Genomic DNA, 26,566 nt, shown 5'->3' with positions numbered 1-26,566 from the left:
CCTACAATCATTTTTCTTCATACTTAATCAACACATTTTTCTCATGTCAACTTGTAAATGCACCTGTTGCTTCACGGCCAAACTAAATTCAGGCCAAAGGCAACTGACTCCATTAACCCCATCTGAACAGCCCTCACCCGTGTCTGTTAATCACAACAAATAAATCCAAGCTAATGATCCACATCGACATGCTGACAAGTCTGCTGAGTTTCAGTCAAGTCATCATTTTGCTCAACTCAGCTGTCATCAGCAGATGTCAACTAGAAGTGACTGCACTTCAACAAGAAAAAGGCCAAAGGGTTTTTTTGGGGCTTTTTTTTTTCTTTTTTTTTCTTTTTGATTAACTGCAGAAAATTCTAGCAGTCACAGTCTCATAAGGCTTCATCACTGTTTTACACTTTTCTCTCAGGCATGGACAGTCATCTCTTTCTACATGTCAAACAAATGAATGAAAGCTCTAGCCATAACGCCGCTCTTAGTGCACTTTTTCCCTGCTTCAAACTGCTCCTCAAGGTAGAAATGGTTCAATTCTGCAGCAGCTGCAGTGTAATTAGTTGCTCGATTCACACTAAGGAGCTTACATACTAAGGGTTGAGCAAAAAGAAAGCAGATTACAATTTGAGAAGTAGGATCTAGCTGGGCTACATACACAAGTGACAAACACAAGGCTCTGATTTATTTTTTTTTTAAATCGGAAGTTGTCTGTCTCTATCACGGGGGAGTAGAGATATTCTCTGACTCTGAGTCAAATTCGAGCCAGTGTTTTGCAGCGTAAATTCTGCTCCACTGAATGAGATTTGTACCAGTAGCTCTGAGTCCTCACAGATTGTCTGTAAGTCACATGCTCTTTCCTGTCACCTAGCAACAGTAAAGCTCAGGCAAAAGTTCCTCAAGAGAACTTCCAATCTGTCTGAAGAGGGCTTTGTGCTCAACCTTTAAAGTAATACTATGTGGTAAAACAATTAGCTCTAGAGCAGGAATTACTGACCTATTGGGTGCATAAAAAGCATGGATTGTTTCTGTTACAGCACAATAACAGTTATTTACATATGTAACCTTTCTATTTATTCACTCACTGTATTGATATTTGCTCAGGCTTAAGAAAAAAAACAGAAGCATTATTTTTTGGCTAGTATTTCAATTCAGTAGTTTAGCTGTTTCATTTTGATGAGCAAACAGTTGAAGTGGGTGAGTCACTAGTGGCAACAACAACTCTGCAGGTCCTCAATGAATCACTCAGCTGGCACCCTGTGTGAGCAGAAAAAGAAAACTTAAGAAGTGGAAAAAAAAAAAAAGTCCTACCTTCAGAGTGGCACCATCTAACACAGCATAAGAAGATGAGAAAGAGTTGAAGCAGCAGTGCTCTCCACATTCTGGCTGGTCCGTCCAGCTCCGCTGTGCAGATGGAGGAGCTGTAGGGACTGGGGCTGAGATGCTGTTGCTTTCTTCAGTCTGTCTTTCTTGGCCCGCTAGTTGATGAAAGGGGCGTGCACAAAGACCGGGACAGCCGCTCCCCCAAGCCAGCCTCGGCCCTCCGGATAAATCCCTCCTGCCCTGGAATCTGCATAATGCCATGCAGGTCCGACTTGTCCCGAGTGCCAGTGATTTTTCACACACAGCAGGCCATCAGCAATGTTTATCTGCACCACACAGGAGCTGGAGCCACCTACAAATGTTAGAGAGCAAAAAGTTACATAAAAAAAATTGACAGCAATAAAATAAATATCACTTATAAAACAGGTCGTCTTTTTCAGGCCAAGAGAAGTCATGTAATCCCAAAGTCTGTGGTTCAAATCCGACTAGGACTCTTGTTGCATGTTTACATAAAATACTCCTCACCAGATTGGATTTAACCACAACGAAAGTCCCAGAAAGTCATGGTAAGCGTAATAAAAGAAAGGCAATGCAAATGTTCTAGTTTTTCCTTCTAGATTTTATACCAAACATTTACAAACAAGATTGGGCTCCATACTCACCCTTGAACTGGATTATGAAAAACCCTCACATACCTCACTGGCACGGTAAAAACAACTTACTGACGTAGAAAGGGATGATGAATTACGAATTTTGCGGATAAAATTAGATTTCCTTAAATTTTGATATCGTGACAAAATGTCCCAAAGTGGAAGACATAAACAAACATCTCTCCCTCCTTCATGTGCTTATGAGACGTCTCCATCTCCACGGAAGCCCAACAGCTCCACCACGTGGCCGTAAAGCAGCACAGCGTTCCACCTGTTACTGCCGTAAATCAGAGCTGAGCAAAGGTGGTTTCTATAGCGACCGAGAAACTTTAACTTGGAGGATTTTTCCTGCGAATTGTGAAACTAAGCCAAGAGGGGAAAAAATGTCAACCATTAAATGAAAGTAAGAAAAATAATTGAACCTCTCTACAGCAATCTACCTTGATTTTATTGATGGCAGCTCCACAAAGAAATGAGGAAAATTTCTTGGAAATGGAGGGCGACACAACGGAGGTATGCAAAAGTTTGTAGAAATCTGTGGCTACATTGTGCCCACAAACTCACTGCTCATTTTAAGTTCTACCTGATTTAAGATCCGAAGCCGTCTTCCAGGAGAAAGCATTGTGACAATCCGCAAAAAGTATTGTAAAAAAAAAAAACTTTATCCGGTGTGAGATCATTTAGATATATTTTATCGTTCATATTGACCCTTATTAAGTTTAATTATGGGATAAAGTATTTATAATGAGTCTGGTACTGATTTTGTCACATTTATGACGTGAATTAGATTTTTACGTATTTTATACGCATGTGATTATTTGCAATTTTATGTTGAAATTCACCATAATCATTTAAAATGTATGCCCGAGATTGATCAATATTTTTTAAGAAGATATACACTTTATCTTTAAAGGATAAACCATGTTGTCACAGTCATTTTATGATAAGGGGGGGAAATATTTAATTCCTGCTTTATGCTTTATGGGGAACAGTGTTGAGTTTTTAGTGTTTACTGTACGTTAGTGCATGTAACCTGACTAAGTAAGTCTTAGGAAACTTCAAGTACAGAGATGAAATAATACTCATTAGGAAATGTAACTACACTGTGATGATTATATAAGTTGACCACAATAGAGCTCTCCAAGTTTAAATTTTAAGAAAAAGTGTCTCTGACAGTTGAACCTAGATTTAAATTCCTTTTTTGTAAACATTGAACGTGTAAGCCCCAAAATACGGCGCCAATCTAGCCTGAAACTAAGATTTTTTTTTTTTACCATTATTTTGTTCCTCTGTGCCCAGATGTCATTGGCAAAAGTTGGAAACCTTTCTGTAGACGATCCCACAGACACAGGGATGCTGCGCTCCAGAATCAATCAACAATCAGATCTGATCTGCATGTTGAAACACAGAGCAGATGAGCTGCTCCTCCGATGTGAAGCCCTGAAGAAAATCAACGCAGAGCTGGAGAGCTCCACTAAAGACTACCAGACAGAGCTGGAGAGTGAAAGGAAGAAAGCAAATCTGATAGGAAAGAGATTTAATGATTTAGCAAACAACAATCAGGCAATTATTGCTTTCATGGATGAGTACAAAAGTCAGAATGGCCTGTTGAAGCAGGAAAACAAACAACTGCAGGCTGAAAATGACACACTTTTCTCTCAGAAGTTACAAGATAAAGAAATCTGTGTTCAAAACCTGCAGCAGGAAATCAAAGAGCTGATGGCAAAGTGCACAAATAAGGAAAATGAACACCGGTAAGACAAAGCATATGTTTTTTAAACTTTAAATACATTTATGAAAGGCGTAGGTAACTATTTTAGTCTCGGTCAATGCTTCTGTGTTTAAGTGAGAAACTAGCAGATTACCAGTCAAAACTCCAGGAACAAGCAAGACAACATCAAGCCAAAGAGGACTTACTGCTGGATCAACTACATGACACCAAGCAACAGCAAAGAGATACTGAGGAGATGTGCAGAGGTGGGGATGAAATCTTTCTCTAACCTGCCACAAAATGATCAAAACATTTGTGAATTAATGACTTTCTTTCTATAAACAGACCTCAAACTGAAGCTTGAGAAGGCTGAAGAGGAGCATGCTCAGAGGGAACTCAAACTGAGAGAGAGCATAACAAGCCTCAACAGGGAGAAGGACAAGTTACTGCAGCTTTCGATGGACAGAGGAAAACTGATTCAGGTGATCAAAGTGGTTTTCTGTTTGAATCACAGGTCATTGTGAATGAGCTGTTACTTTACACATTTTTATAAATGCAGGAGAAGCAGGAAGAAATCCAGCAGCTCGAGATAAGACTGAAAGAAGAGAAAAAGGCGAGGGCTAAAGCAGAGAACAGGTAAATTGTGAGATATCTTTAAGTTCAGAAAGTGTTCTTGTGTTAACCTATAGGTCTGCTTCAGATTTCACAAGGAGGCAGAAGCTGTTAATGCAGATTTAAAGGTGAAGTCACTCCAGTCTACTCTTGATGAAGCCACAACTAAATACAGCCAGTTCAAAAAGGTAGGTTGAATTTCAGAAAATATTTCTTAAGCCCACATATTGTATTTTATAAACAAACATTTTTGTTTTGTTTTGTCATGACTTTTCAGGAGTTTGAGGCTTACAAAGAACACAGCACCAACCTTCTAACACAGGAAAGAGAGTTAAATAAGAAACTCCGCCACATGGTGGGCTAAACTCGAGCCTGTGAGTCATGTTTCCATTAAAATAAACAGCTGTTATCAGAATGTTTTCTGCACTGGCACTGCCAAAGAGGGGACAAATGACAAAAACAAAAATGTAACCATTTCTTTTTTTAATTTTGATCCTCACTTAGAAATTATACAAATGTACAAATGCTCATAAAACCTTGCAAAGAAATCTCTTAAGAGTGTTCTTCTGCTAGTTTCTCAGCCTTTTGGACCACTTCTTCAATTGGACCCACCATGTAGAAAGCTTGTTCTGGCAGAGCATCATATTGACCTGGGTCAGAGAGAAAAGAATAGCCATTAATCATCTGCAGAGTTAATCTTATATATGAATTTTTCCCAAAGTTGATGTGACATCCTACCTCCTAGAATGTTCTTGAAGCCTTCGATTGTTTCCTTCAGAGGAACCAGCTTCCCCAAGTGACCTGTGAAAACTTCAGCTACCTGGAAGGGCTGCGACAAGAAACGCTGGATCTTGCGAGCGCGAGCTACAGTCAGCTTATCCTCCTCTGACAGTTCATCCATACCAAGGATAGCAATGATGTCCTGCAGGGATTTGTAGTCCTAAACAAGAAGAAGGGAGATACTGGGTATTAGTTTAATGTTTTCAAACTGCAGTATTGAATTTCTTAGCATCCAACTCAAGCTTGCCTGAAGAATCTTCTGCACGCCGCGAGCAACATCGTAGTGTTCAGACCCTACAATGTTGGGGTCCATGATACGGGAAGTGGAATCAAGAGGGTCCACAGCAGGATAGATACCAAGCTCAGCGATGGCACGGGACAGCACAGTTGTTGCATCCAAATGAGCAAAAGTTGTGGCAGGAGCAGGGTCGGTTAAATCATCAGCAGGTACATAGATAGCCTGGAACAACAAGAGCACATGTGGTAAGAATAAATCAGATAAAATAGACTGTTCTGACTCTGTGACTGACATCTCTCACCTGTACGGAGGTGATGGAGCCCTTCTTGGTGGTGGTGATTCTCTCCTGCATTGTTCCCATGTCAGTGGCCAAGGTGGGCTGGTAACCCACAGCAGAGGGAATACGACCCAACAGAGCAGACACCTAAGAGACGATCATATTCGGATATGAGACCAGGAAATGTGTTGTTTTGTTCATGTTAACTGTATAATAAAAAATGTACTGCTCACCTCTGATCCAGCCTGGGTAAACCTAAAGATATTGTCGATAAAGAGAAGTACATCCTGTCCCTCCTGATCACGGAAGTATTCAGCCACAGTCAAACCTGTGAGAGCAACCCTGGCACGGGCACCTGGAGGCTCGTTCATTTGACCGTACACCAGAGCGACCTGGAAACATTCAAGAACGACTCATTTAAACAGTCATATATTTACACAGGCAAAGTTGAAAAGTCTGAAAAGTTTTGTTTTGTTTTAACAAATAGAAAGGTGGGGCATTCAGGGTCTCACCTTGGAAGTGGTGTCCTTCAGGTTGATGACACCAGACTCAATCATTTCATGGTACAAGTCATTTCCTTCACGAGTTCGCTCTCCCACTCCAGCAAACACAGAGTAACCACCATGAGCCTTGGCCACGTTGTTGATCAGCTCCATGATCAACACAGTCTTTCCGACTCCAGCTCCGCCAAACAGGCCTGCAGGAATCCAACGCAAAAATAATTCATTTGTTAGAAAATTTAGAGAGTAAAGTTTCAATAAATTTAAGAAGTCACATTGTTACCAACCAATCTTTCCACCCTTTGCGTAGGGTGCCAGCAGATCCACCACCTTGATACCAGTGACCAGGATCTCCTGCTCCACACTCATGTCTGTGAACTCAGGGGCTTCAGCATGAATAGGAGCAGTTCTACAAGATACATAAATATGTTTTCAAGATAGTGCTTCAAGACATCAAGCATGATGATCATCTCCTCCTTCACTCACTGTTTGGTGCTAATTGGACCCCTCTCGTCAATGGGTTCCCCAATGACATTCATGATCCTGCCAAGAGTCTCAGGGCCCACTGGGATCCTGATGGGGGCTCCAGTGTCCAGAACCTTCTGACCACGCACCAGACCCTCTGTGCCGTCCATGGCAATCGTTCTGACTGTGTTTTCCCCTGAGGAGGCACACAAGGAAAGGTTGCAAAGACACTGCTCCACTTCCTGTCAGCTTAATTATTCAGGATGATTTCTTCAAACTCACCCAGGTGCTGCGCCACCTCCAGCACCAGCCTGCTCTCTCGGCCATGCACCTCCAGAGCATTGAGGATGGGAGGAAGTCCTTCATCGAACTGGACATCAACCACAGCACCGATGACAGCAACTATGCGGCCGTTAGCCACTGCTGCCTGAGCAGCTGGGGCAGCATAACCTCTGCCTGAAAGGTCAAAACAAAGAAAGGACAATGATATAGATATTTGATTTAAAAAAGACTGACATATGATAGCATAAACTTAATTTAAGAAACAAAAATGTCTTGAGGCTGATCAAAGTATGATAGTAATATAAAACATTAAACAATGCATCATCAGCATATTGTTTTAACAAATAAAGTATGTGTTCACACTTTCTGCATGAAATCGGCATTGTTCATACATGGTTTAAACTGTTGATTACAGGTGAAAAGCTCTAAAAAGGGGGTGTGTGAGACATTGACTGGCACTGAAATACTTGGAGGTCATACATTGAGACTGGTTCATTGACTGGTTCCAAAACGGACTCACTGACTGCAGCTACAGGGTTAAACTGTGGAGCCAAACGCCAAAATATCAGCTGATCTCTTATTTTAGCTTCTCATCAAAATAAGACACACGCAATCAGCGAATGAATGGGGACACTTGTGTTGACTTACAGGCCTGAGTCATAGTGCATGCAAACTTTTGAGTTGGAAACACGCAAGAACTGGCATTAAACTGACAGGAAGTCCTCGGTGAAAAAAGACTTTTCACTTACTCAGAGAAAGAGCAGCGTGTCTCCCACTGACTGACTTTAAGGAGTTGATCCCAGGCTTTAAAGCCTGCAGAGTCCCTCTGCAGCAGCGTCCCACGGCACCCAACATGGTTAAAATGGCTGAAGGTGAAGGCATACAGTCGGCTGTGAGTGAGCTTTTATTTTGTGAAGCTTGTCTGAGCATGCGCGGAAAGACGCTTGGTTGTCCCCTCATTTGCCGAAGGAGGGCAGCAAACCCCTACATCAGGCTTTGATTGATATTTTACTCCTGCTGCCCCCTGGTGCTCTATGATAATATTACAGTTCATTAATTTCTTGAAAGTCTCAGGGCCTATCTAATAAAATCCCAAATAACGGGTGCGAAATTGCATAGACTTAAAAATGCACGTGGTCTACGAAGACTGCGAGCGCAATTGATAACAGGTGCAAGGCGCCATATTTAAAAGAGGATTAAGCGCGTGCCACCTGCTCGAAGCCATGAAGTTTGAGAAATCAGACAGATGGGTTACAGGTTATTGCACAGGTAAGAGTTGTGTCTAAACGTAATCAAGTTTGCACATGTAGCCTATTTATACACGCAAACCTTTAGTAAATCAGGCCGTAATGTTTAATTTGAACACTTTTTAAGGTTTGAAAAAAATCTTTTCCAGTGGAAAAGGAGATAGTGAGGGAATCTCCTTCGAAAAGGCTGTATTTTGATTATCCAACGTGAGGATTCATTCACATTCCTAAAGGAATTACGCTATTTTGCTATCAGTCAGTGAAAGGAGAGAATTCACTTCTTTATCTCAGCCTGAGTTATCACAGGTTTCAAAATTTCACACTAACAAATATGTCTAAGCTTTTATAATCCAACCAAAAATAACAATAACAAAGCCACTCAGTTTGCCAAAACACATGAAAGAAAACCTCTTACAATTGTTTCACCACTTACAGGTCTTGCTGCAGCATAGAGACTCAATGAAAGGTTGTCATTCATCATAGACCAAAAGTGACGGAGAGGATTTTGCCATTTTGCCATCATTCAGTGCAACATTCCTTTGTGTCAGAAAGCCTCCTCTAATTACTGCTTGCCTGGAGCTTTGCAATACAAAGACTCCTCGCCTTGAACACAGCACGGCACAAAGTTCCATCAATCCTCAGACTGTGTCTGCACCACACCAGGAGGACCCCACTAAAAGGTCACCTCTGCTGGTGAATGTTCAGATGGTCATCTCAGAAGGGTCTGGAAGGTCAAGTACCACCTACTGCTCCCAGTTATACATTTTCCTAAAGATATATTACATGCTGCTTACTTAGTTTTTGCAACCCTCTTATATAAATTACGAAGGATAGAAGCATCACAATGACTGAGCATGTTTTCTGTAAAATGCTCTTAAAACACACAGAAGGTCACTGTAATTCTACACATATTAACTAATTAATCCTAATTTGTAGTCTTTGAATATATACAGAACAGTTAATGTTTTTTTCTATTTGAGGTATATATTGTAGCTCTACTCTACTGTTAACAGGATAAAAGCCAGTTTTCATACATGACAGGATCTGATTCCCCATTTTTGGCAATTTAATAATGAATATACTTTTTAAATATACTTTTATAACTCAGTTTTCCTCAGGCATGTCCGTTATGGTCATTCCAAAGTCCAGGGCAGAGACCAAAGGTGAGCAGGCCTTTGCCATTAGGGCCTCTAAATTTAACCCCCTCCCTACCTGGAATTTATGCTGGTAATAATGCCACTTTATGTCACCTTTTAGAAAGAAAAAAGCTTTTAGCTCTTTTGTCTCAGTGCTACATTTTTTCCTGCAAGCTTTTTTCTAGATTTTCTGATTTCACACACTTTTTAAATGGCTACATTCCCCCAAAAAAGGCTTGGTCAAGTGTATCACATCAGACATTTTATCCTATTAAAGCACACACACACATATATATGTATATATATATATATATATATATATATATATATATATATATATATATATATATATATATATATATATATATATATATATATATATATATATATATATATAATATATATATATATATATATATATATATATATATATATATATATATATATATATATATAAGGGGCTTAAATGTAACTACCATGACCAAAAAAAATTTTGTTACCTTCTAATTTCAAAAGAAGAAACAGTGCACTCAAAGTACAGGCCTGTTGATTTAAAGATCTAGTGATTGAAATGCATATTTAAGCAGAGAGGTTACTACACCGCTGCAAACATCCCAGAAGCCGTCCCCTACCCTGAGGGCAGAGCACAAGGCTTGGCAAGGCTCCATGGGATCTGGTCTGTGGGTGCCTCCTTATAAAAGAGGAGTGTCTCAGGGTCTTTCACTCTCTGCTCCTTTAGGATGACTGACACCGCTGCTGCTTCTGCACAATCAATGAGCTAACAAGAGCTGTGTGCCACTGGTCCTCTGCTGCTCCTGCTACTTTTTTGCATCGACTTTTAAGACACAAAAAACTGGCGTGATAGAAATTGCAGTTTTTCCAAAGGAGTTTGGACTGTAAGTTGATGTTAAGACATTTATTTTGAGAATAGACTGCATTTTGAAATTAAATAATACCAAGACAGACCTTCACCCTTTAACTGTTGTTTTTTTTAATTAATTTGACTTGAATATACAGATGCACAAACTGCTCTTACAAAAACTTCCTTTGTTGATTCTAACACTTCTCATTTTTGTGCAACTTTTTCTTTTTCAGCTGGGACAAAGATGTTCCCCTTCTTTACATCAGCGCTGCTGGTCACAGCTCTGACGTGTGTGGGGGCTCAAGGCTTGTATGAGGATCGGAGGTCCAACAAGAGAACCAGAGCAAAACCTCTGGCTTCAAATATTCATGATGGAGAAGGTAAGAGAATGAATAAAAACATAAGTCTGTCTTCTTTGATTGTAGTAATCTACACTATTCCTCATCTGAGTTATGGTTGGTGGATGTGTAGGGAGGGAAATTTGTTCTGATCTTGTTCAATGTGTATGCAGCGATTCTAGATGAGGACTGTGGTCTGGAGCTGTCCTTCCTCCTGGACAGCTCTGAGAGTGCCAAAGACAACCATGAGCAGGAAAAGCAGCTTGCGATGAACGTAGTGGACAGACTCCAAGGAGTACGTCTGCAGACCGGCCGCAGCATGAGCCTAAGGGTGGCCCTCCTGCAGTACAGCAGCCATGTCATCACAGAGCAAACCTTCGGAGACTGGAGGGGTGTTGAGAACTTCAAAACCCGCATCACTCCCATCGTCTACATCGGACATGGCACCTACACCACCTACGCCATAACCAACATGACCAAGATCTACCAGGAGGATTCCAGCCCTGGCAGCATCAAAGTGGCCGTGCTGCTCACAGATGGTATTTCCCACCCAAGGAACCCTGATATTTTCTCTGCTGTTGCTGATGCCAAAAACCAGGGGATCAAGTTCTTCGTTTTGGGCATCACCCGAACAGCCAATGAACCGGCCAACGTGGCCCAACTCAGGCTTCTTGCCAGCTCCCCGGCCTCCCACTTCCTACACAACCTCCAGGATGAAGACATTGTTGAAAAAATCATCACTGAGATTGTGAGTACAGCGCCTCGTCTTTCAGCAGATCCTACTGAGAAGTAGTAGTGATGTATTTGCTTTGAATGAGCATCTTTTCAGAGATGACACACGGACAGGCTCGCTCAGGTTTTCCTGCAGTGATGGAATGATGACAATGCTCTCGAGAAACAAATGAAAGAATGTGTTTGACAGCTCTGGATTTGAGGCTTTTACTCTGCTTTAGAAAAATACTGTCTGACATCTGCATGAGCATATCCCTCAGGATTTACTGTCTAGGAACCTCACAGTACATTCCTTTAAGGAGGGACAAGCAAGCAGGATTACAGAGTCTTTACAGTTACAAATGACATGCTGTAGACTTTTATTTATTATACTACAATTTGTCTATCACTTGTCATTCTCACAGAAGGAGAAGAAGTGGTTGTTAACATGAATTATTCGTCTTCAACAGACTTTCTTTTCTTAGATTTAGGACCTTTAAGTTGCTTGCACCACAAAGCAACTCAGATCTCAGTGGGGCTATTACAACAATTTAAACTCTTTGATTTTTTTTTGTCTCTTTACAGATTGGCCTCGCTGATGAAGGAGTGAGTATTTATAACACTTTACAACTCCAACAGAATCTTTTGACATTAATTTATGTGTAATGAGTTTAGAGGTGACTTCTTTCACCATATAAGATGACATGCATGACAGGTGAGAAACCTTGTCTCGTTTTGTTTTAAAGTGCCCCCTGGCTCAGCGATGCGCCTGTGTGAAAGGAGAGAGGGGTCCAAGCGGGCCTGCGGTGAGTACTCAGCCGGCTCAAACCTTTACAAGAATCCCACAACCAAAGAAGCTTTGAAGTGACAAGAGTTGGTTCGGCAGACAGACGGATCCCTGAAATCCTAACGTCATCCTGATATTTTAGGAATGGTAATTGTTCAGTTTTGAACAATCAGGATAATTATTTGCTTTGCCTGTGGGCATTTGCACAGGCAGGAAGAAAGTGGATAGGTGGTCCTGTCCCACATTCTAAACACAAATCTATGGCAACAGGATGAGACGTGGAGACTATAGGCTGCTATCCCCAGAGAAATATGTTTGTTTCAACTCCATGTGTCCAGTTCCAGGCAGTTATTTTGCATTTTTCATGTAACATCCAATGTCCCCCATGGAAACCAGGGGCACCACTTTCAGACTCAGTTCCCTATAAAACTGGACCTTTGGCCACCATAAATCCCACCTGCAACCTTTCCATGCAGGGAAGGAGAAACCCCAGTTTTGTTCACCAGATATTTTTAGGCACATTACAATAAGATGAATCCTCTCCATCTAGACAGCCAATCCTACATTTCCTCATCAAAACCCAGACAGCTCAGGTGATGTCAAACTTTTCAAACAAACCTCAGGATAATCAGGTCGCTGACAGACAGCTGCACGGCTATTAACCAGGTGCTTTCTCCTCAGAGAGATTCTTTAAATTCTTACACTCAGACCAAGAGGCTCTTATAATTGCTCTCATTAGTTTAATGGTCACAAACTAGCGATTTCTGGTCGATGGCAGCAGACACATGCCGTCCAGGTGCAGCTCAAAACAATGACCCCTGGCTGTCCGGACAAGACCCCTCATGTCCATTTACTGCCCCAAGTGTCATTATGTACAACCCTTGCATCAGTGTGATATATTCAACTTCACACTCACATGTCAGCCAAGTAACACTTTCACCTCTGCTTTCCTGGAACAATATCACTCCAGAGGGGGAAGAAGATAGTCTTGCAAAGTTACTTTCCCCATATGATAACCCTGATTTTGTTTCATTCTTTAGGGGAAGAAAGGTCGACCCGGAGACGATGGAGTTCCAGGGCTTAAAGGGCAAAAGGTAGGTGCTCTGTGACAGACAGAAGGACTATAGACTTCTTGGCTGGGAGGCTTTTTCGTAAGTCATACCAATAACACTTCCTGAGTGCCCGACACCTAAAAGCTTTTGGATAAAGACAGATTATGAGGCTGTCTGCTCTTGTCCTCTCAATATTTTAATATTATAATATTGAGTTATGCTTTGGACTATTTTAATCTCTACTTTAAATCTCATAACTTTTTTTTCCCCATCACATGTTGAGTGCCACAAGGTCCAATAATCGGCCCACTGATATTCTATATATGATTCCCTTATGTAATGTTTCAAAATTTCCCACTCCCATCAGTCTTTAGGACTTCGTCTGATCTGTTTGACAGCGAAGGCATGCAGGGGTGTGTCCAGAGGCATGGTGTCAAGGTGGCATGGGACATTGTTGCAACACGCTTGTTTAACTCTTTATAATTAATACAACTTCTGTATTTTCTTCCTATCAGGGTGAAGCAGGATTGAGTGGCCTACCTGGGAGAGAGGGTGCTGAGGTAAACCTGAATCTTCAGTAAAAGAAGTGAATATTATTGTCCGTGTAGTTTGTTAATACATTACATCTGTCTTATTTTGTATGCAGGGAAAAACAGGTTACAAAGGAGAGCGGGTATGTTTTCATAACAGCTTGACGACAATTGATAACTTTATTTTGTGTGATGTTGTGAATTTACGTAACTGTAATTTTTACACAGGGTGAGAGGGGGGAGTGTGGCACACCAGGAATCAAAGGAGACAGGGTATGACCTCACCGCCAACACTGGTCAAACTGAATGCTGAGTTTGAGAGTTCATGCTTGTGATCCTTTTTTTCTTTGTTTGATGTGAACTGCTTTAGGGACCTGAGGGTCCAGTTGGAGTGAGGGGGCTCAGAGGACTTCAGGTCAGTCATATTAATTTATTATGGCATGATATTGATTTTGTCAGCAGACGGAACACAGATTTTTTTTTTAAATCTTGTATTATGCACAATCTTTGATTTACAGTGTTCTTCATCTTTCAGAAATATATGGTGTAATGCTTTACACTTTATTTTTGTTTAGTAGTAGAACACACAATAAATACAATGAAATAGAAAGCATGTAAAACCTCCTACCCAGACTGACTCTATGACCACACATGCACCACACATGCACCACACATTTATCTGGATGTTCCTGGAAACTTCTAAATTAATGGCTCTGTGTTCACTCTTGCCCAGGGGTTACCTGGACCACATGGAGACATCGGACCTGAGGGCCCTCAGGGAAAGCAGGTCAGCCCCCTTTAAACAACTTTTCCTTACCTCATGGTGCACATCTGCTGTGACCTTTACATTTCCTTTTATGATTACTTTAAACAAGAGGTTGAAGCTTTAGTACCCGGCACACAGAGACCTGTTTGTCTGAGTAATAAACTTCCAATGTGAACATTTGGAAACAAGCCAAAGTCTTCCCCATTATTACTGTTAGTCAGCAGTATACAGATGAACCACCAGCTAAAAATCCCACCACAGGCTCTTTTCTAATGGCTTGTATCCTGTGTTTAAATACAGACCAAGAAGTGCCTACAGCATTTTCAGTCTCTCAAACAAAGCCTGTACTTAATAACATGTATTAACAGTTGATGCATACTCATTTTCTCACCATGTGACAACATGTAGAGAGTATTTGTAAAGACCAATAAGGCTTGATGCTTCTAGCATGGCACAGTTTTAGTTGGTAAACAAGCTCCATTTAGTATCCAATTTATATCAATCATTAAAAAATACAGTAAAATGGCATTAATCTATAACATTTCTGATTTCATGCTTATGATTTGACACACGACCCTAACTCTAAAAAAATAGGAAAGATGAGTGTAATGTTTGAACAAATAGATTTTAATGGTTTGCAAATCATTTAATGAAAGTAAAAAAATGAAATCCCCAAATTTGTTGCAGTTGTAGGCTGAGGATCACTATTTTGATTTTTTTGGTATATTTGCTCATTCAGTCTCTCACAGAGTGATGAACCACTTCCCATCTTTACTCCTGAGCAACTACACCTCTTGATTTTTCATAAGATACTAAAAAAGTTAGGTTCACCATCCGATATGTTTGTTTTTGCACTCCTTTGAACTAAATATGGTTCATCCCAGCAGTTTCACATGGTAATATATCACTCATACATTATGCAATTTTGTTATTTTCTCAAACATTCATGGAAAGAAAAAAAACTTTCTTCAGTTTTAAAAAACATTGACACATTTTTGGAGCTCAAGTTTAGATCTGTTTGTGCTTTCACTTGCAGGAGTAGATCAAATGATCAGATATCTCACTCCTTAACCAACAGTGTTAAAGGATTAACAGTATTGTTTTCAGCTTCAAAGGAACATATCATCATGTATCTGTCAGCACGTGTTTATATACAAACTTAAAAAGGTACAACATCATTATTTTAATAATGAAGACATCAAAGGTCTTTAAGAGAAAGCTTACAGTCTGAATAGTTGTACTCTTTATTACAGTTTTTGTTCAGTTGTGCGTTAATGTGTCATGATTTCATATCTTTGATACCAGGGTGAGCGTGGCCCACCTGGTCCACCAGGGATTCAGGGGGAAACTGGTATTGGACTTCCTGGACCAAAAGTAAATCATGTTTTGGTTCAGTCTTTGAAATATTTTGTACTTTTTTGATAGTTTCCCTCTATCTGAATGCATTAAGTGCTCTCCTTAAGTTAAATTAATCTTTGAATTTTCAGGGTGACATGGGATTCCAGGGTCGCGGAGGTCCTCCTGGTCCCCCTGGAATGGGTGAACCCGGCCTTCCTGTAAGTGAAGACAACGCAGAGCTGGGGCTTTTGATGGTTTTCATGACAGTGATATGATACAGTTAGAAAGCCAATACATGGCCTTTGACCCTGGCACTGTTTGGGTGACACCCTGATTTTGTTTACAGGGACCTCAAGGGCCGCAGGGTGTTCAAGGAGAAAAAGGACCCCAGGGCGAGGGCTTTCCAGGACCAAAGGTATTATTTCAAGACAACAAAGTGTCTGATCATCTGTGATTTGATGCCATTTGGACCATATTCAAAAGTAAGCTCTACTAAACCAGATACATGGGATTCAACCAAGGGGAAATAAAAATTAAACAAAGGGGAAAAAAATCAAACAGTGAAGTAAGATTAATCCACTGTACCCAAAATATGGTTTTGCAACCCACATCTAACCCCCCTCACAAGACCTGACTTGTTTTGACAATGGGAGGAGATTCTTTATGTAGCTGTTGAGTTTACCCTCAAAGTGAGTTTCCTAAAAATGTCCTCAAGCTACTACACATCTGTTTGGTTGTGCCCCACTTCCTTAATTTTATCAATTTTACACTTCTGCTGACATATTTGTCTTGTAAAATGGGGTCTGATTGCTTCCCTTTGACACAAAGACACAAATATAGAATGAACAGGTCTGCATATCTTAATTCTTTACACTGCATGTTGCCAGTGCTGCTGCCATTTACAACCTCTTCCCTTCATAAATCAATGGACCTGGAAAAAGTCAACACTTAATGTAATGCCATGACAAGGGGAAAGAAAGGTTTCATTCCTTTTGCATAGGATCACTATTTTTTATCAATCACAAGAGGAAGCAGGAGCCAACATGCTCTTTTTTCCTACTCTCTGAACTGAGAACAATGTAAACTTGGCTGAGACCCAACGAAGAGGGTTTATGATGTTACTGACAGAGATGACCTGAATTTGTTCCACAGGGGGATCGGGGGCTACCTGGACCAAGGGGGCCGAGGGGACAGCAGGGAATAGGAATCAAAGGAGAAAGGGTAGGTCATGAATTGGTATTAAATTAGAAATACAAAGGTTGTAGAATAGTATCTCTGAATAGAAGGTAATATTAAAAAGTATTTGAATTTATTTGAGGTTATTCATGTTTCAATATTTCATGTCTTAACAGTGCCCCTAGTGGTCAAAAACTCCTCAGAGCTCATTATGTTACGTCTTTTTTAAGCCTCACATCGCATTCGTATTATGTAACAGTTCAATATTGTTGCTTCATTTCACATAAAAATGTGCTTATGCATCAAGCTGACAATGCTGTTTCACTTTCAGGGTGATTTGGGACCTATAGGTCCTCCTGGGCCAATTGGACCAACAGGAGTGGGCATACAGGGAGAGAAGGTCAGCAAAATGTCCTTCTCTATACTTGTATAATGTCACGTTAATACATATCATCAACAGATCCTCTGTTCTGGTGCCCTCATATCTTTATTGCTGCTCAGGGTGTTGAAGGTCCAAGAGGTCCACCGGGTGCCAGAGGTCATCCAGGAGAGGGTTTACCTGGGCCTAAGGTTTGTAGAATTACTGATAAATCACATATAGGCATTTTGATATGGTTCATCTACTCCTGAAACGTGCACTTTTGTATCCTGTTTTTGACAAGTATACCTCTCCATGTGTTGTTGGTGCAACATTCAACCTGGTTTCAAAAAGATGAATAAGACTGAGAATACACCTCAATATTTGTCACATTTCTACAATCATTTATCACATCATTTAATACAAGGGAGACCAAGGCCTACCTGGAGAGCAGGGATCTACAGGAGAGACAGGGATTGGTGAGCCAGGTCCTAAGGTAAGACAACATCCCAAAACCAACAACATAAATTCATACCAGTCTATAAAAGCATAAGAGGAGTGTCAATGTAATCAATCAATCAATAATCTAATTATCATCCTCTGCTATTACAGGGAGAGCCTGGAGCAGCTGGTTTGGGTGGCTTGCCTGGTCTTCCAGGAGAGGATGGAGCTCCAGGGCAGAAGGTAAGTACATCCTGCCAACTCTAAGGAAATCTTTCACGATGTATCTTAATTTACAATGAAACAAACTGTAACATATTCAGACTTACTTGTCCCATTAGAAACATTATTTCTATGTGTCCTCTACCTTTTCTCCCTCAGGGGGAGCCTGGTTTACCTGGTTTAAGAGGTCCTGAGGGCGCTCAAGGAATTGGCACTCAAGGAGAAAAGGTAAGCTTTGGATACATGCCCCGTATGTTGTCCAGTGTTTATGTGACAAGAATTGTTAATCAGATGTGTGCTGTATTCTTTTCCAGGGTGACCAGGGTTTGAGAGGCATCCGTGGGTTACATGGACCTCCTGGGATCTCAGGACCTTCAGGACCAAAGGTAAGAATCAGTGACTCATGTCCCGTTGAAAATGTTCCTGATGAAGATTTATGCCAGTGTAACCTACTATTTAGTTTGATCCAAAAGTTATCTTCAGGTTGTTGGCTGCAAAATAGTGTTGATCCTGAACTGGATGTTAAGAGTCTGTGCCAACTCTCAATTTGCAGGGTGAACGTGGGATACCGGGCCAGCAGGGCATGCCAGGGCAGCCAGGACGCTCCATATCAGGTCCAAAGGTGAGTACATACCAGCTCTAATCAAACTGTCTTTTAAGAAAGATTTTGGCACTGACAGGAACTCAGAGAAGTTTCGCTCAGCCAGAACAAATAGAGACAAAGTTGTGTATCCAGAAATTGTTCCACTGTTATTTTATCATCTTGTCTTCAGGGTGATATCGGCCCTGCTGGACCTCCTGGTCCTATTGGAGAAACAGGCCATGGATTACCTGGTCCAAAGGTAACCATTATCTTCCTCTTTTAGAGTGCTAAGTACCCTTTTTTTAAACTGTCCTTATGTTGTTGCTTTTGTTCCTCTTTGTTTTGTTAAACCAGGGCGACCGTGGTCATCAAGGTTTACCAGGTCCGAGTGGTCCAAAAGGCGAAGGCATCCCTGGCCCTGTGGTTTGTACAATCAATATTTTATTGAAATTTAAAGATAGATAATTTTTCTGCAGGTTGGTGAACATGTTTGTGATCCTTATTTAGGGTCCCACTGGATTGCCAGGATTAGCAGGCGAGCCAGGCCCAGAGGGAATTGGAATTCCTGGTCCCAAGGTTTGTTTGTTTGTGTTTCTTAAACTTGTTTTCTTCATTATTTTTCCAGATAAGTGCATCTTGAAAGACACATTTTTTAAATGCTATGTCTGTTTCAGGGTGACATTGGATTTCGAGGGTTACCAGGTTTGCCTGGTCCACCTGGAGAAGGTTTACAAGGACCAGCAGTAAGAAAATTAGTCCAACAAACTTGATCTACACACACTTTTCAAGTTTGAAACATATCTTATGATAACACAAATTCAACCACTTATGTATTATAAAATTTGTTTTAAGGGTAATGTTGGAAGACCAGGACCTCCTGGTCCAACTGGACCTCAAGGAGAGGGCATTCAAGGCCCAAAGGTAAATTTTACAACTTATTAAACGTTAACTTTAAGAGTCTTGTTCTTGTTCGGTGAAATTATGTCCAAATGAAAAAAAAAGCTCATTTGCCTCTATAGAAGATCATGTCTTATGCTCAGATATGATACACAAATGCAATACATGATAGAACAAAGGAAAGATTTGTGATTGATTGAGAATGTGGAGTGTTTTTGTAAACCAATGATTTTTCTTCCAGGGTGAACCAGGATCTCAGGGTATGACTGGACCCAGAGGGCCTCAAGGGGATGGATTTCCTGGAGCCAAGGTGACTTATCTGAAAAAAAATGTTGCTGATGTCTGATTAGCTGATCTCTGATTGAAGATTAACTCTTGTCTTGTTGTAGGGTGATCGTGGATTACAGGGTGAGAGGGGAATGAAAGGTGCCAAAGGAGATCTGGGAGACCCAGGAGTTCCTGGTGAAGCTGTAAGCAAAACAAAATTTCATGAATAAGTCCTTTGACTTGGCACTTTAATTCTGCTAATCAAAAATCAAGAGTGTTCCCTGATGCGTGAAGCTTCAGATAAAGTGGTTTTGTTTACTGTTATTGTTAATTTTCAGGGGAGGCCAGGAGCCAAAGGAGAAGCAGGCCTCACAGTGAGTTCATCTATTTATTCATGTTCTAACATTCATTAACATTTATATCCAGTGTGTTGTACAAATCTTCTAACGTGACTGTTGTGTTTTTCAGAGGGAAGATATCATCAAACTGATCAAAGAAATCTGTGGTAAGAGCTCTGGGTAAAAGCTTTCCTTTTTGTTCTGTTTTGGTCACCACCAACTGATTAAAACTATACTAAGTCTCAAAAGTCCAGCTGTAGTTGCTGACTGAACTCTATAGACAGAAGTCTCTCAGATGGAGCCAGTTAAGAACTATTCAGACAGTTAGATTTAAGGACAGTAGTCAAGTGTATATAATGTTGTTATTTATTGTTTCAGGATGTGGTGTCAAGTGCAAAGAGAGGCCAATGGAACTTGTGTTCGTTATCGACAGCTCAGAGAGTGTCGGCCCTGAGAACTTTGAAATCATCAAGGACTTTGTCACAAGGTTGGTCGACCGCACCACTGTTGGTCGCAACGCCACCAGAATCGGCCTTGTCCTCTACAGTCTGGATGTCCACTTGGAGTTCAACTTGGTTCGCTACATAAACAAACAGGACGTCAAGCAAGCGATCAGGAAAATGCCTTACATGGGTGAGGGAACCTACACAGGCACTGCCATCAGAAAAGCAACCCAAGAGGCATTCTTCAGTGCTCGCCCCGGGGTCAGAAAAGTAGCGATCGTCATCACTGATGGTCAAACCGACAAACGAGAGCCGGTCAAACTCGACATTGCTGTGAGAGAGGCTCATGCTGCAAACATTGAGATGTACGCTCTGGGGATTGTCAATTCTTCTGATCCCACACAGGCTGAGTTCCTGAGAGAGCTCAACCTCATTGCCTCTGATCCTGACAGTGAGCACATGTACCTCATTGATGACTTCAATACTCTAACAGGTGAGAATCATAAAAGGTAAATATCTATATTTGATATGGTGAAATACATCATTAATTTATTATTTTATTCCTTTTTAGCGCTTGAGTCTAAGCTCGTCAACCAGTTTTGTGAAGATGAAAATGGTGCCCTTATTTATAACCGTATTACCAACGGACACTGGAATGGCAACAATGGCCATGGCCATGGTGCTAATGAAAATGGAGAGAATACCAATGGATATAATATCCATGGCAATAATGGTTATGGTTATGGAAACAATGGATATGGAAACACAGGGGGTGGAAACAATGGATATGGAAACACAGGGGGTGGAAACAATGGATATGGAAACACAGGGGGTGGAAACAATGGATATGGAAACACAGGGGGTGGTTACAAATACCAAGATGAGACTGAGAATCACCGACGCACCAGCACCAGCACCAGCAGCCGAAGCCGAGGAGACACTTTTGCACTCCCCATCAGTGCTGATCCTCTTCCTGTTCAGGTCTTTACTGAAAACTGTTACTGTTAAACCCTATTTTTTTAAATAGAAATATAAAAATTTTCACAATGCTAAACACATTTTTACATCACTGTCTCTTCTAGGTGGTAGAGGATGATGAAGGAGAAGACCTGGATGTGAGAGCCCAGTCATGGGCAACTAATACTGTTGCTGTAGTTAACAAAACCTCTTTCACACCCGTGGGAGAAACCTCTGCCTTCAGTGAGGCTGTTGAATCATCCTCATCATCTTCATCATCTTCATCATCTTCATCAACTTCATTATCTTTATCAACGTCATCATCTTCATCCACTTCTTCATCTTCTTCTATCTCATTAGTGTCATCTTCAAATATAGATTCAGTTTCAACTTTAGACTCAAAGAATCTGCAGCCCTCAGAGAGTGTTGTCATCCTGACTGAAGGTGAGTAATACGCTCCTGCACAAGCGTATACAACATGTTGTGCCTGACATTAAAAGTTACATTTTCATTGATGAATATTCGGTGGAACTCAAAACACCATCTTATACTCACACTTTTCCAGAGGCCCCTGTCATTGACCCGCGCTGTCACCTCACCTTAAGCCAAGGCACCTGTCGAAGCTACACCATCCGCTGGTATTATGACAAGCAGGCCAATGCCTGTGCACAGTTTTGGTATGGAGGCTGCGGTGGAAATGACAACAACTTTGAAACAGAAGACGAGTGCAAGAAGACTTGTGTTCTATTCACAAGAGGTAAGTTTGACATTTTGACAGAAAAGAACGTACCCTTCGTTAAATTTTGATCTCTGGTAATTTTTTTTTTTTTCCTGGCAGGATAAAAGAGAATAAGCCATCCGAGAGTGGATTTTGATGTTCTACAATCTGATGATTTTAAGAAATGGGATTCACTCTGTCATTTGTTTTCTGTCATTTGTTTTCTGAAAATTTCAGGCACTTTGTAAACACCTATGTCCTAACTAACAAACAGATTTTGATGAAATAGTACAAAAGCACTGAAAATGTATCATCAAGTGAATGAAACATCAAAATCTTCTGATATGTTGTGGTGTCAACACACTTCTAGCTTCTGTTAAAAAGACCATATTACCTCAGCAAATTGTATTGTGCAGAAATTTAAAAATGTAAAATTAATAGACTGTCTTTTTCCTCTTTGTGTTTTGCTTTGCTTTACATGTACTGAATACACTTCTAGCTTGACGACTGTTATAAAATCTGTTAGTTGTGTAGATGATTTGATGGAATATGCTGGTATTTTGTGTGTGTTTTGTTTTTTATTTCATTGTGTGTTCAGGTTATAACTGGCAGCTGTAATAGATAGCCATTTGTGTCAGTGTAGTGCAATGTAAAAACTTGCTTTTTGCGCTGTCTGTCTAATGTGTTTTGTTTTTTATAATAAAACATGAATTAACTGTGTAAGCCTTTTTTCTCTCGGTTTATTTGCTAACACAAATTTTGAGTCAGCTCTAATTCTTAGTTTTGAAGACATACAAAAAGATGAATACTGAAAATAAAGAAATTTATAATTCAAAGTATGTCATATATTTTGAGTTTTGTCCCAGTGGGCTGCCGTCGGTTGCCCTGGTGATGCTGACGCCCGACGGCTTTTCAGATTAGCTTCTCTGACATTTATGCTAGTTCGTCAACACACGGTTTTTCAACTTCGGTTTATCTTTCTGGAGTGAGCAATACGCTGAAAACATGGCATCTGTTTTAGATGCTCTCTGGGAGGACAGAGATGTCAGATTTGACATAACAGCGCAGTAAGTCCACTTTATTTGTCGGGGTTATTTCACCTGTGCAAAAGCTAGTTAGCTCAGCTACGCTAATCTGCTAACCAAATGTTACGCCAAAGAAGTAGTCCGTGTTGATGTGTTTTTGAACGTAACTTAATAACGTGTATTTTAATTGCCTAGAGCTGTCTTCGGTTACATTCATAGTGGCACTAACATTGATGTTGCCAGCTCCCAGACATCTGGCGTCTGGCCTTATAGCTAAATTAAGTCTAAGCACCAAAAGTATCACATGTCACTCTGTTACTTCAACACAGACAGATGAAAACTCGTCCAGGAGAAGTTCTTATAGACTGCCTGGACTCTATAGAGGACACAAAGGGAAACAACGGAGATCGAGGTATAATGGTATGATCATAGTGGAAAGTGCCCATTTAGCTGTCAACCGAATAAACAGTCATGTTCCCTTTCTTATAGGACGACTGTTGGTAACAAACCTGAGGATCATTTGGCATTCTTTGGCTCTGCCCAGAGTCAATTTATGTGAGTATGTCGCTGCTAATGACGAATATATGAAGTCTGATTCATTAAAGAATACAAAACGCCACTCGGATTGTTGTCAATTGCGCCACTGTGAGGAGTCATGAAGTAGTGACACATGCGTCAAATAATAGCTAGAGCTGTATTGTTTTGTAACAACGTGTATATGGTATTAGATGCCAGTAATATTTCCATTGTATCACACTAGTCAGGACAACAATACATTCTTATTTTGATGTTTTCATCCACCCCACATTTTTAAAATCAATTTCACAACTCTTGTGCATTATCCATTTAGCATCTTCTTGTGCTAAAACCTTCACAGCCTATAGATTACTTGTGAGAGCTTTAACATCAAATTGTAGAACATTTCCAACTTTTGATTGATTTAAATTCACAATTGCAAGCTAATACAAACAAAGAACAATGTTAAAATAGAAGAAGAAAAACATGAATCTGTAATTTTTTGCAGCTGTGGGTTACAACTCCATCATTAACATCACAACAAGGACAGCTAACTCAGTAAGTAATCCTTTTTGTTACACCTGTAACAATTGGTACTTAAAGGATAATTTTTTTTTAAATTTAGAGTTGCCTGTTTATAATGTTTATTACTTCATTTTGTGTGCAGTTACTTTATAAACAAACATTTTATTGCTTTACCAAAGAGGCTTGCAGTCATATTTGTTTTTTTTTTCTTTAAAATGAGCACATTTTGACAAATGAACTCAACGTTTTACCTTGATATCTTTTTTTTTTTTAGAAACTGAGAGGCCAAACTGAAGCACTCTACATCTTGACAAAGTCAAACAACACAAGATTTGAGTTCATTTTCACGAATGTGGTTCCAGGAAGTCCAAGGCTGTTTACTTCAGTCATTGCTGTACACAGGTAAAAAAAAAAACAACCTTAACAACTCATGATAATTTATTCTTTTGTTATATTCTGGTTGAAATGTAATCTTACTGTAACTTTTTGTCTTTCAGGGCCTATGAGACATCGAAAATGTACAGAGATCTGAAATTACGAGCAGCTCTCATTCAAAATAAGCAGCTAAGACTCCTGCCTCGGGAACAAGTGTATGACAAAATAAATGGAGTGTGGAATTTATCCAGTGATCAGGTATGTCTTTTTTAAAAGTTCACTATCTACTTGTGTGTGACTTTTAGTAACTGTGTGGTTCCCTCTCTGATTGATGTTTGTTTTCTTTCTTTAAGGGTAACCTCGGTACCTTCTTTATCACTAATGTTCGGATTGTGTGGCACGCCAATATGAATGAGAGCTTCAACGTCAGCATTCCCTACCTCCAGATTGTAAGCACTGTAGCCTACATTTCACCACATATCTAGCTTCCTGATTTACGTTAACAATAAAAGAGTGAACATCATCTTCAACACAATTTTAGTGGAAAACTTAAATCCACATATTTTCAATAACCGTGTAAGTGATGAGGCTTGATTGAAGCGTAAAAATGTTCGATGTCAGATTGTAAGTCAGTTTTATTTTGTATCCCCCCCCCCAGTGGTCCATCAGAATAAGAGACTCAAAGTTTGGCCTGGCTTTGGTGATTGAGAGCTCACGTCAGGTATGCTGATCACACATGAACATGATCAAAAACTAATCACAGGAGGAACAGGATGTTTCTAACTTGCTGCACACAAACCATGTGATTTGTGCCATTTTAGAGCGGTGGTTATGTGCTGGGGTTTAAGATCGACCCTGTGGACAAGCTTCAAGATGCACTGAAGGAAATCAACTCATTACATAAGGTGTACTCAGCCAATCCCATCTTTGGAGTGGACTATGAGATGGAAGAAAAGGTTGGCATCTGGCACTGTATCTTTAAAAAAGAACATAATGATGAGATGATCTTGTGATGCATCTTTTTTATTTCTACATTCATCCAGCCTCAGCCGTTGGATGAACTCACAGTTGAACAGCTTCCTGATGATGTGGAAATTGAGCCCGACGAGCAGACTGATGCCTTCACTGTGAGTGTCCCTGTTGGCTCCGCTGAGCGCTTGTGGTTTACCTTTCAGACTCTCAGAATAGCTGCTAGCTAATGGCCCTAAATTCAATGTTTGACCTGGAAATGATGTAGACTTGTGCTTTTATTTACTGTATGATGTATGTGTGTCTGTCACCCACAGGCTTATTTCGCAGATGGAAATAAGGTAAACTGTCAAAAATGATTTAATCACCGTCTAAAAATTCAAATAAGTCTTATATCTTTTTGTGTTCTAACATCTGTTGTGGATTTATTTTATTGTCTTCAAAAGCAACAAGACCGTGAGCCTGTTTTCTCTGAGGAGCTGGGCCTCGCTGTGGAAAAACTAAAGGACGGCTTCACACTTCAAGGACTGTGGGAAGTCATGGGCTAATATAATATGAGACTTGTGTAAATATAGTAAATATAAAAGTTACAGTTTATTTATTGATGTATTTTTGGAGAAATAAAAAGTGGTACAGTTTGCTTTGATATCTTTTTATATGTGGAAAATAGTGAATTGTTAAGGTTACATAGGTTTATTGTCGGCGAGGGTGTGTCCATAAATTTTTGATTTGAGTATATTTTCTTGGATTCAAGCGGTTCGTGCAAAACCAGGCTGTCAACATGTTAATTTTTTGTATGGGACCACCTCTGAAAGATAACTGTCTAATTATAGTTCAGTAACCTTAGTGATGGATGCCACCCCTGGACACTGGACACGCCCCTGTAAGTAGGTATATTTGAATGAAACATATTTTCTTGTATTTAAGTGAAAATAATGTAATTTTGGTGCAGTTTGTAATATTTAAAGTAAATAAATGTCATAAAAAGGTCACAAGGAGTGTAATTTGTAATATTTCAAAGTGACACTTTTGTGCTGTATTTTGTATTTAATTTATTCACGTGTGGAAAAGAACACAATGATCTCAGGCCGTACACGTAACTGCTTAGGGCACTGAAGTATTTGAAAAGTCTAAAAACAGGACAATCAGTCACCTCCTGA

The 26,566-nt window shown here is 40.2% G+C and overlaps 5 protein-coding genes across 5 annotated transcripts in view; 3 read left to right on the top strand and 2 right to left on the bottom strand.

Annotated features, from left to right (window-relative positions):
• Nucleotides 1–2,051, bottom strand: part of lrp2a (low density lipoprotein receptor-related protein 2a) — a 46,364-nt gene extending 44,313 nt beyond the window's left edge. Inside the window, 2 exon segments of the mRNA XM_074694484.1 lie at nucleotides 1,303–1,666; nucleotides 1,977–2,051. Coding sequence (XP_074550585.1) covers nucleotides 1,303–1,567 — 265 coding nt within the window. The 5' untranslated portion in view covers nucleotides 1,568–1,666; nucleotides 1,977–2,051.
• A 277-nt stretch (nucleotides 2,052–2,328) lies between these two features.
• LOC141808785 (coiled-coil domain-containing protein 89) lies at nucleotides 2,329–4,690 on the top strand. Its single transcript, XM_074695495.1, has 7 exons — nucleotides 2,329–2,477; nucleotides 3,264–3,718; nucleotides 3,811–3,941; nucleotides 4,021–4,157; nucleotides 4,235–4,311; nucleotides 4,376–4,475; nucleotides 4,565–4,690. Exons 1-7 carry the CDS (start codon nucleotides 2,418–2,420, stop codon nucleotides 4,649–4,651), a joined length of 1,047 nt encoding a protein of 348 aa, XP_074551596.1. The 5' UTR covers nucleotides 2,329–2,417; the 3' UTR covers nucleotides 4,652–4,690.
• On the bottom strand, nucleotides 4,688–7,735 carry LOC141808784 (ATP synthase F(1) complex catalytic subunit beta, mitochondrial-like). The gene is made up of 10 exons (XM_074695494.1): nucleotides 7,579–7,735; nucleotides 6,830–7,003; nucleotides 6,569–6,743; nucleotides 6,370–6,491; nucleotides 6,095–6,279; nucleotides 5,816–5,974; nucleotides 5,607–5,729; nucleotides 5,315–5,527; nucleotides 5,026–5,227; nucleotides 4,688–4,937 (listed from the first exon to the last, which is right to left on the bottom strand). Exons 1-10 carry the CDS (start codon nucleotides 7,709–7,711, stop codon nucleotides 4,840–4,842), a joined length of 1,584 nt encoding a protein of 527 aa, XP_074551595.1. The 5' UTR covers nucleotides 7,712–7,735; the 3' UTR covers nucleotides 4,688–4,839.
• Nucleotides 7,736–9,990: 2,255 nt separating this feature from the next.
• col28a2a (collagen, type XXVIII, alpha 2a) lies at nucleotides 9,991–22,203 on the top strand. Its single transcript, XM_074694979.1, has 36 exons — nucleotides 9,991–10,108; nucleotides 10,308–10,454; nucleotides 10,586–11,160; nucleotides 11,709–11,729; nucleotides 11,870–11,929; nucleotides 12,951–13,004; nucleotides 13,478–13,522; nucleotides 13,609–13,635; nucleotides 13,721–13,765; nucleotides 13,863–13,907; nucleotides 14,226–14,279; nucleotides 15,564–15,632; nucleotides 15,746–15,814; nucleotides 15,943–16,011; nucleotides 16,749–16,817; nucleotides 17,104–17,172; nucleotides 17,274–17,342; nucleotides 17,558–17,626; nucleotides 17,743–17,814; nucleotides 17,953–18,021; nucleotides 18,108–18,179; nucleotides 18,347–18,415; nucleotides 18,567–18,635; nucleotides 18,731–18,799; nucleotides 18,884–18,952; nucleotides 19,051–19,119; nucleotides 19,229–19,297; nucleotides 19,515–19,583; nucleotides 19,663–19,743; nucleotides 19,879–19,914; nucleotides 20,009–20,045; nucleotides 20,257–20,814; nucleotides 20,893–21,302; nucleotides 21,404–21,722; nucleotides 21,844–22,035; nucleotides 22,117–22,203. Exons 2-36 carry the CDS (start codon nucleotides 10,319–10,321, stop codon nucleotides 22,119–22,121), a joined length of 3,879 nt encoding a protein of 1,292 aa, XP_074551080.1. The 5' UTR covers nucleotides 9,991–10,108; nucleotides 10,308–10,318; the 3' UTR covers nucleotides 22,122–22,203.
• Nucleotides 22,204–22,870: 667 nt separating this feature from the next.
• Nucleotides 22,871–26,391, top strand: bbs5 (Bardet-Biedl syndrome 5). Its single transcript, XM_074695043.1, has 12 exons — nucleotides 22,871–23,063; nucleotides 23,351–23,433; nucleotides 23,511–23,576; nucleotides 24,046–24,095; nucleotides 24,337–24,464; nucleotides 24,560–24,695; nucleotides 24,791–24,886; nucleotides 25,096–25,158; nucleotides 25,259–25,393; nucleotides 25,481–25,564; nucleotides 25,724–25,747; nucleotides 25,853–26,391. Exons 1-12 carry the CDS (start codon nucleotides 23,002–23,004, stop codon nucleotides 25,952–25,954), a joined length of 1,029 nt encoding a protein of 342 aa, XP_074551144.1. The 5' UTR covers nucleotides 22,871–23,001; the 3' UTR covers nucleotides 25,955–26,391.
• The last annotated feature ends 175 nt before the right edge of the window (nucleotides 26,392–26,566 follow it).

This window comes from Halichoeres trimaculatus, unplaced genomic scaffold, assembly GCF_033239565.1.
Source record: "Halichoeres trimaculatus isolate MK-OKI-2021-1 unplaced genomic scaffold, fHalTri1.1 fHalTri1_scaffold_19, whole genome shotgun sequence".
NCBI lineage: Eukaryota > Metazoa > Chordata > Actinopteri > Labriformes > Labridae > Halichoeres > Halichoeres trimaculatus.
The sequence above is the reverse complement of the archived record's forward strand: the minus strand, read 5'-3'. Positions and strand labels throughout refer to the sequence as shown.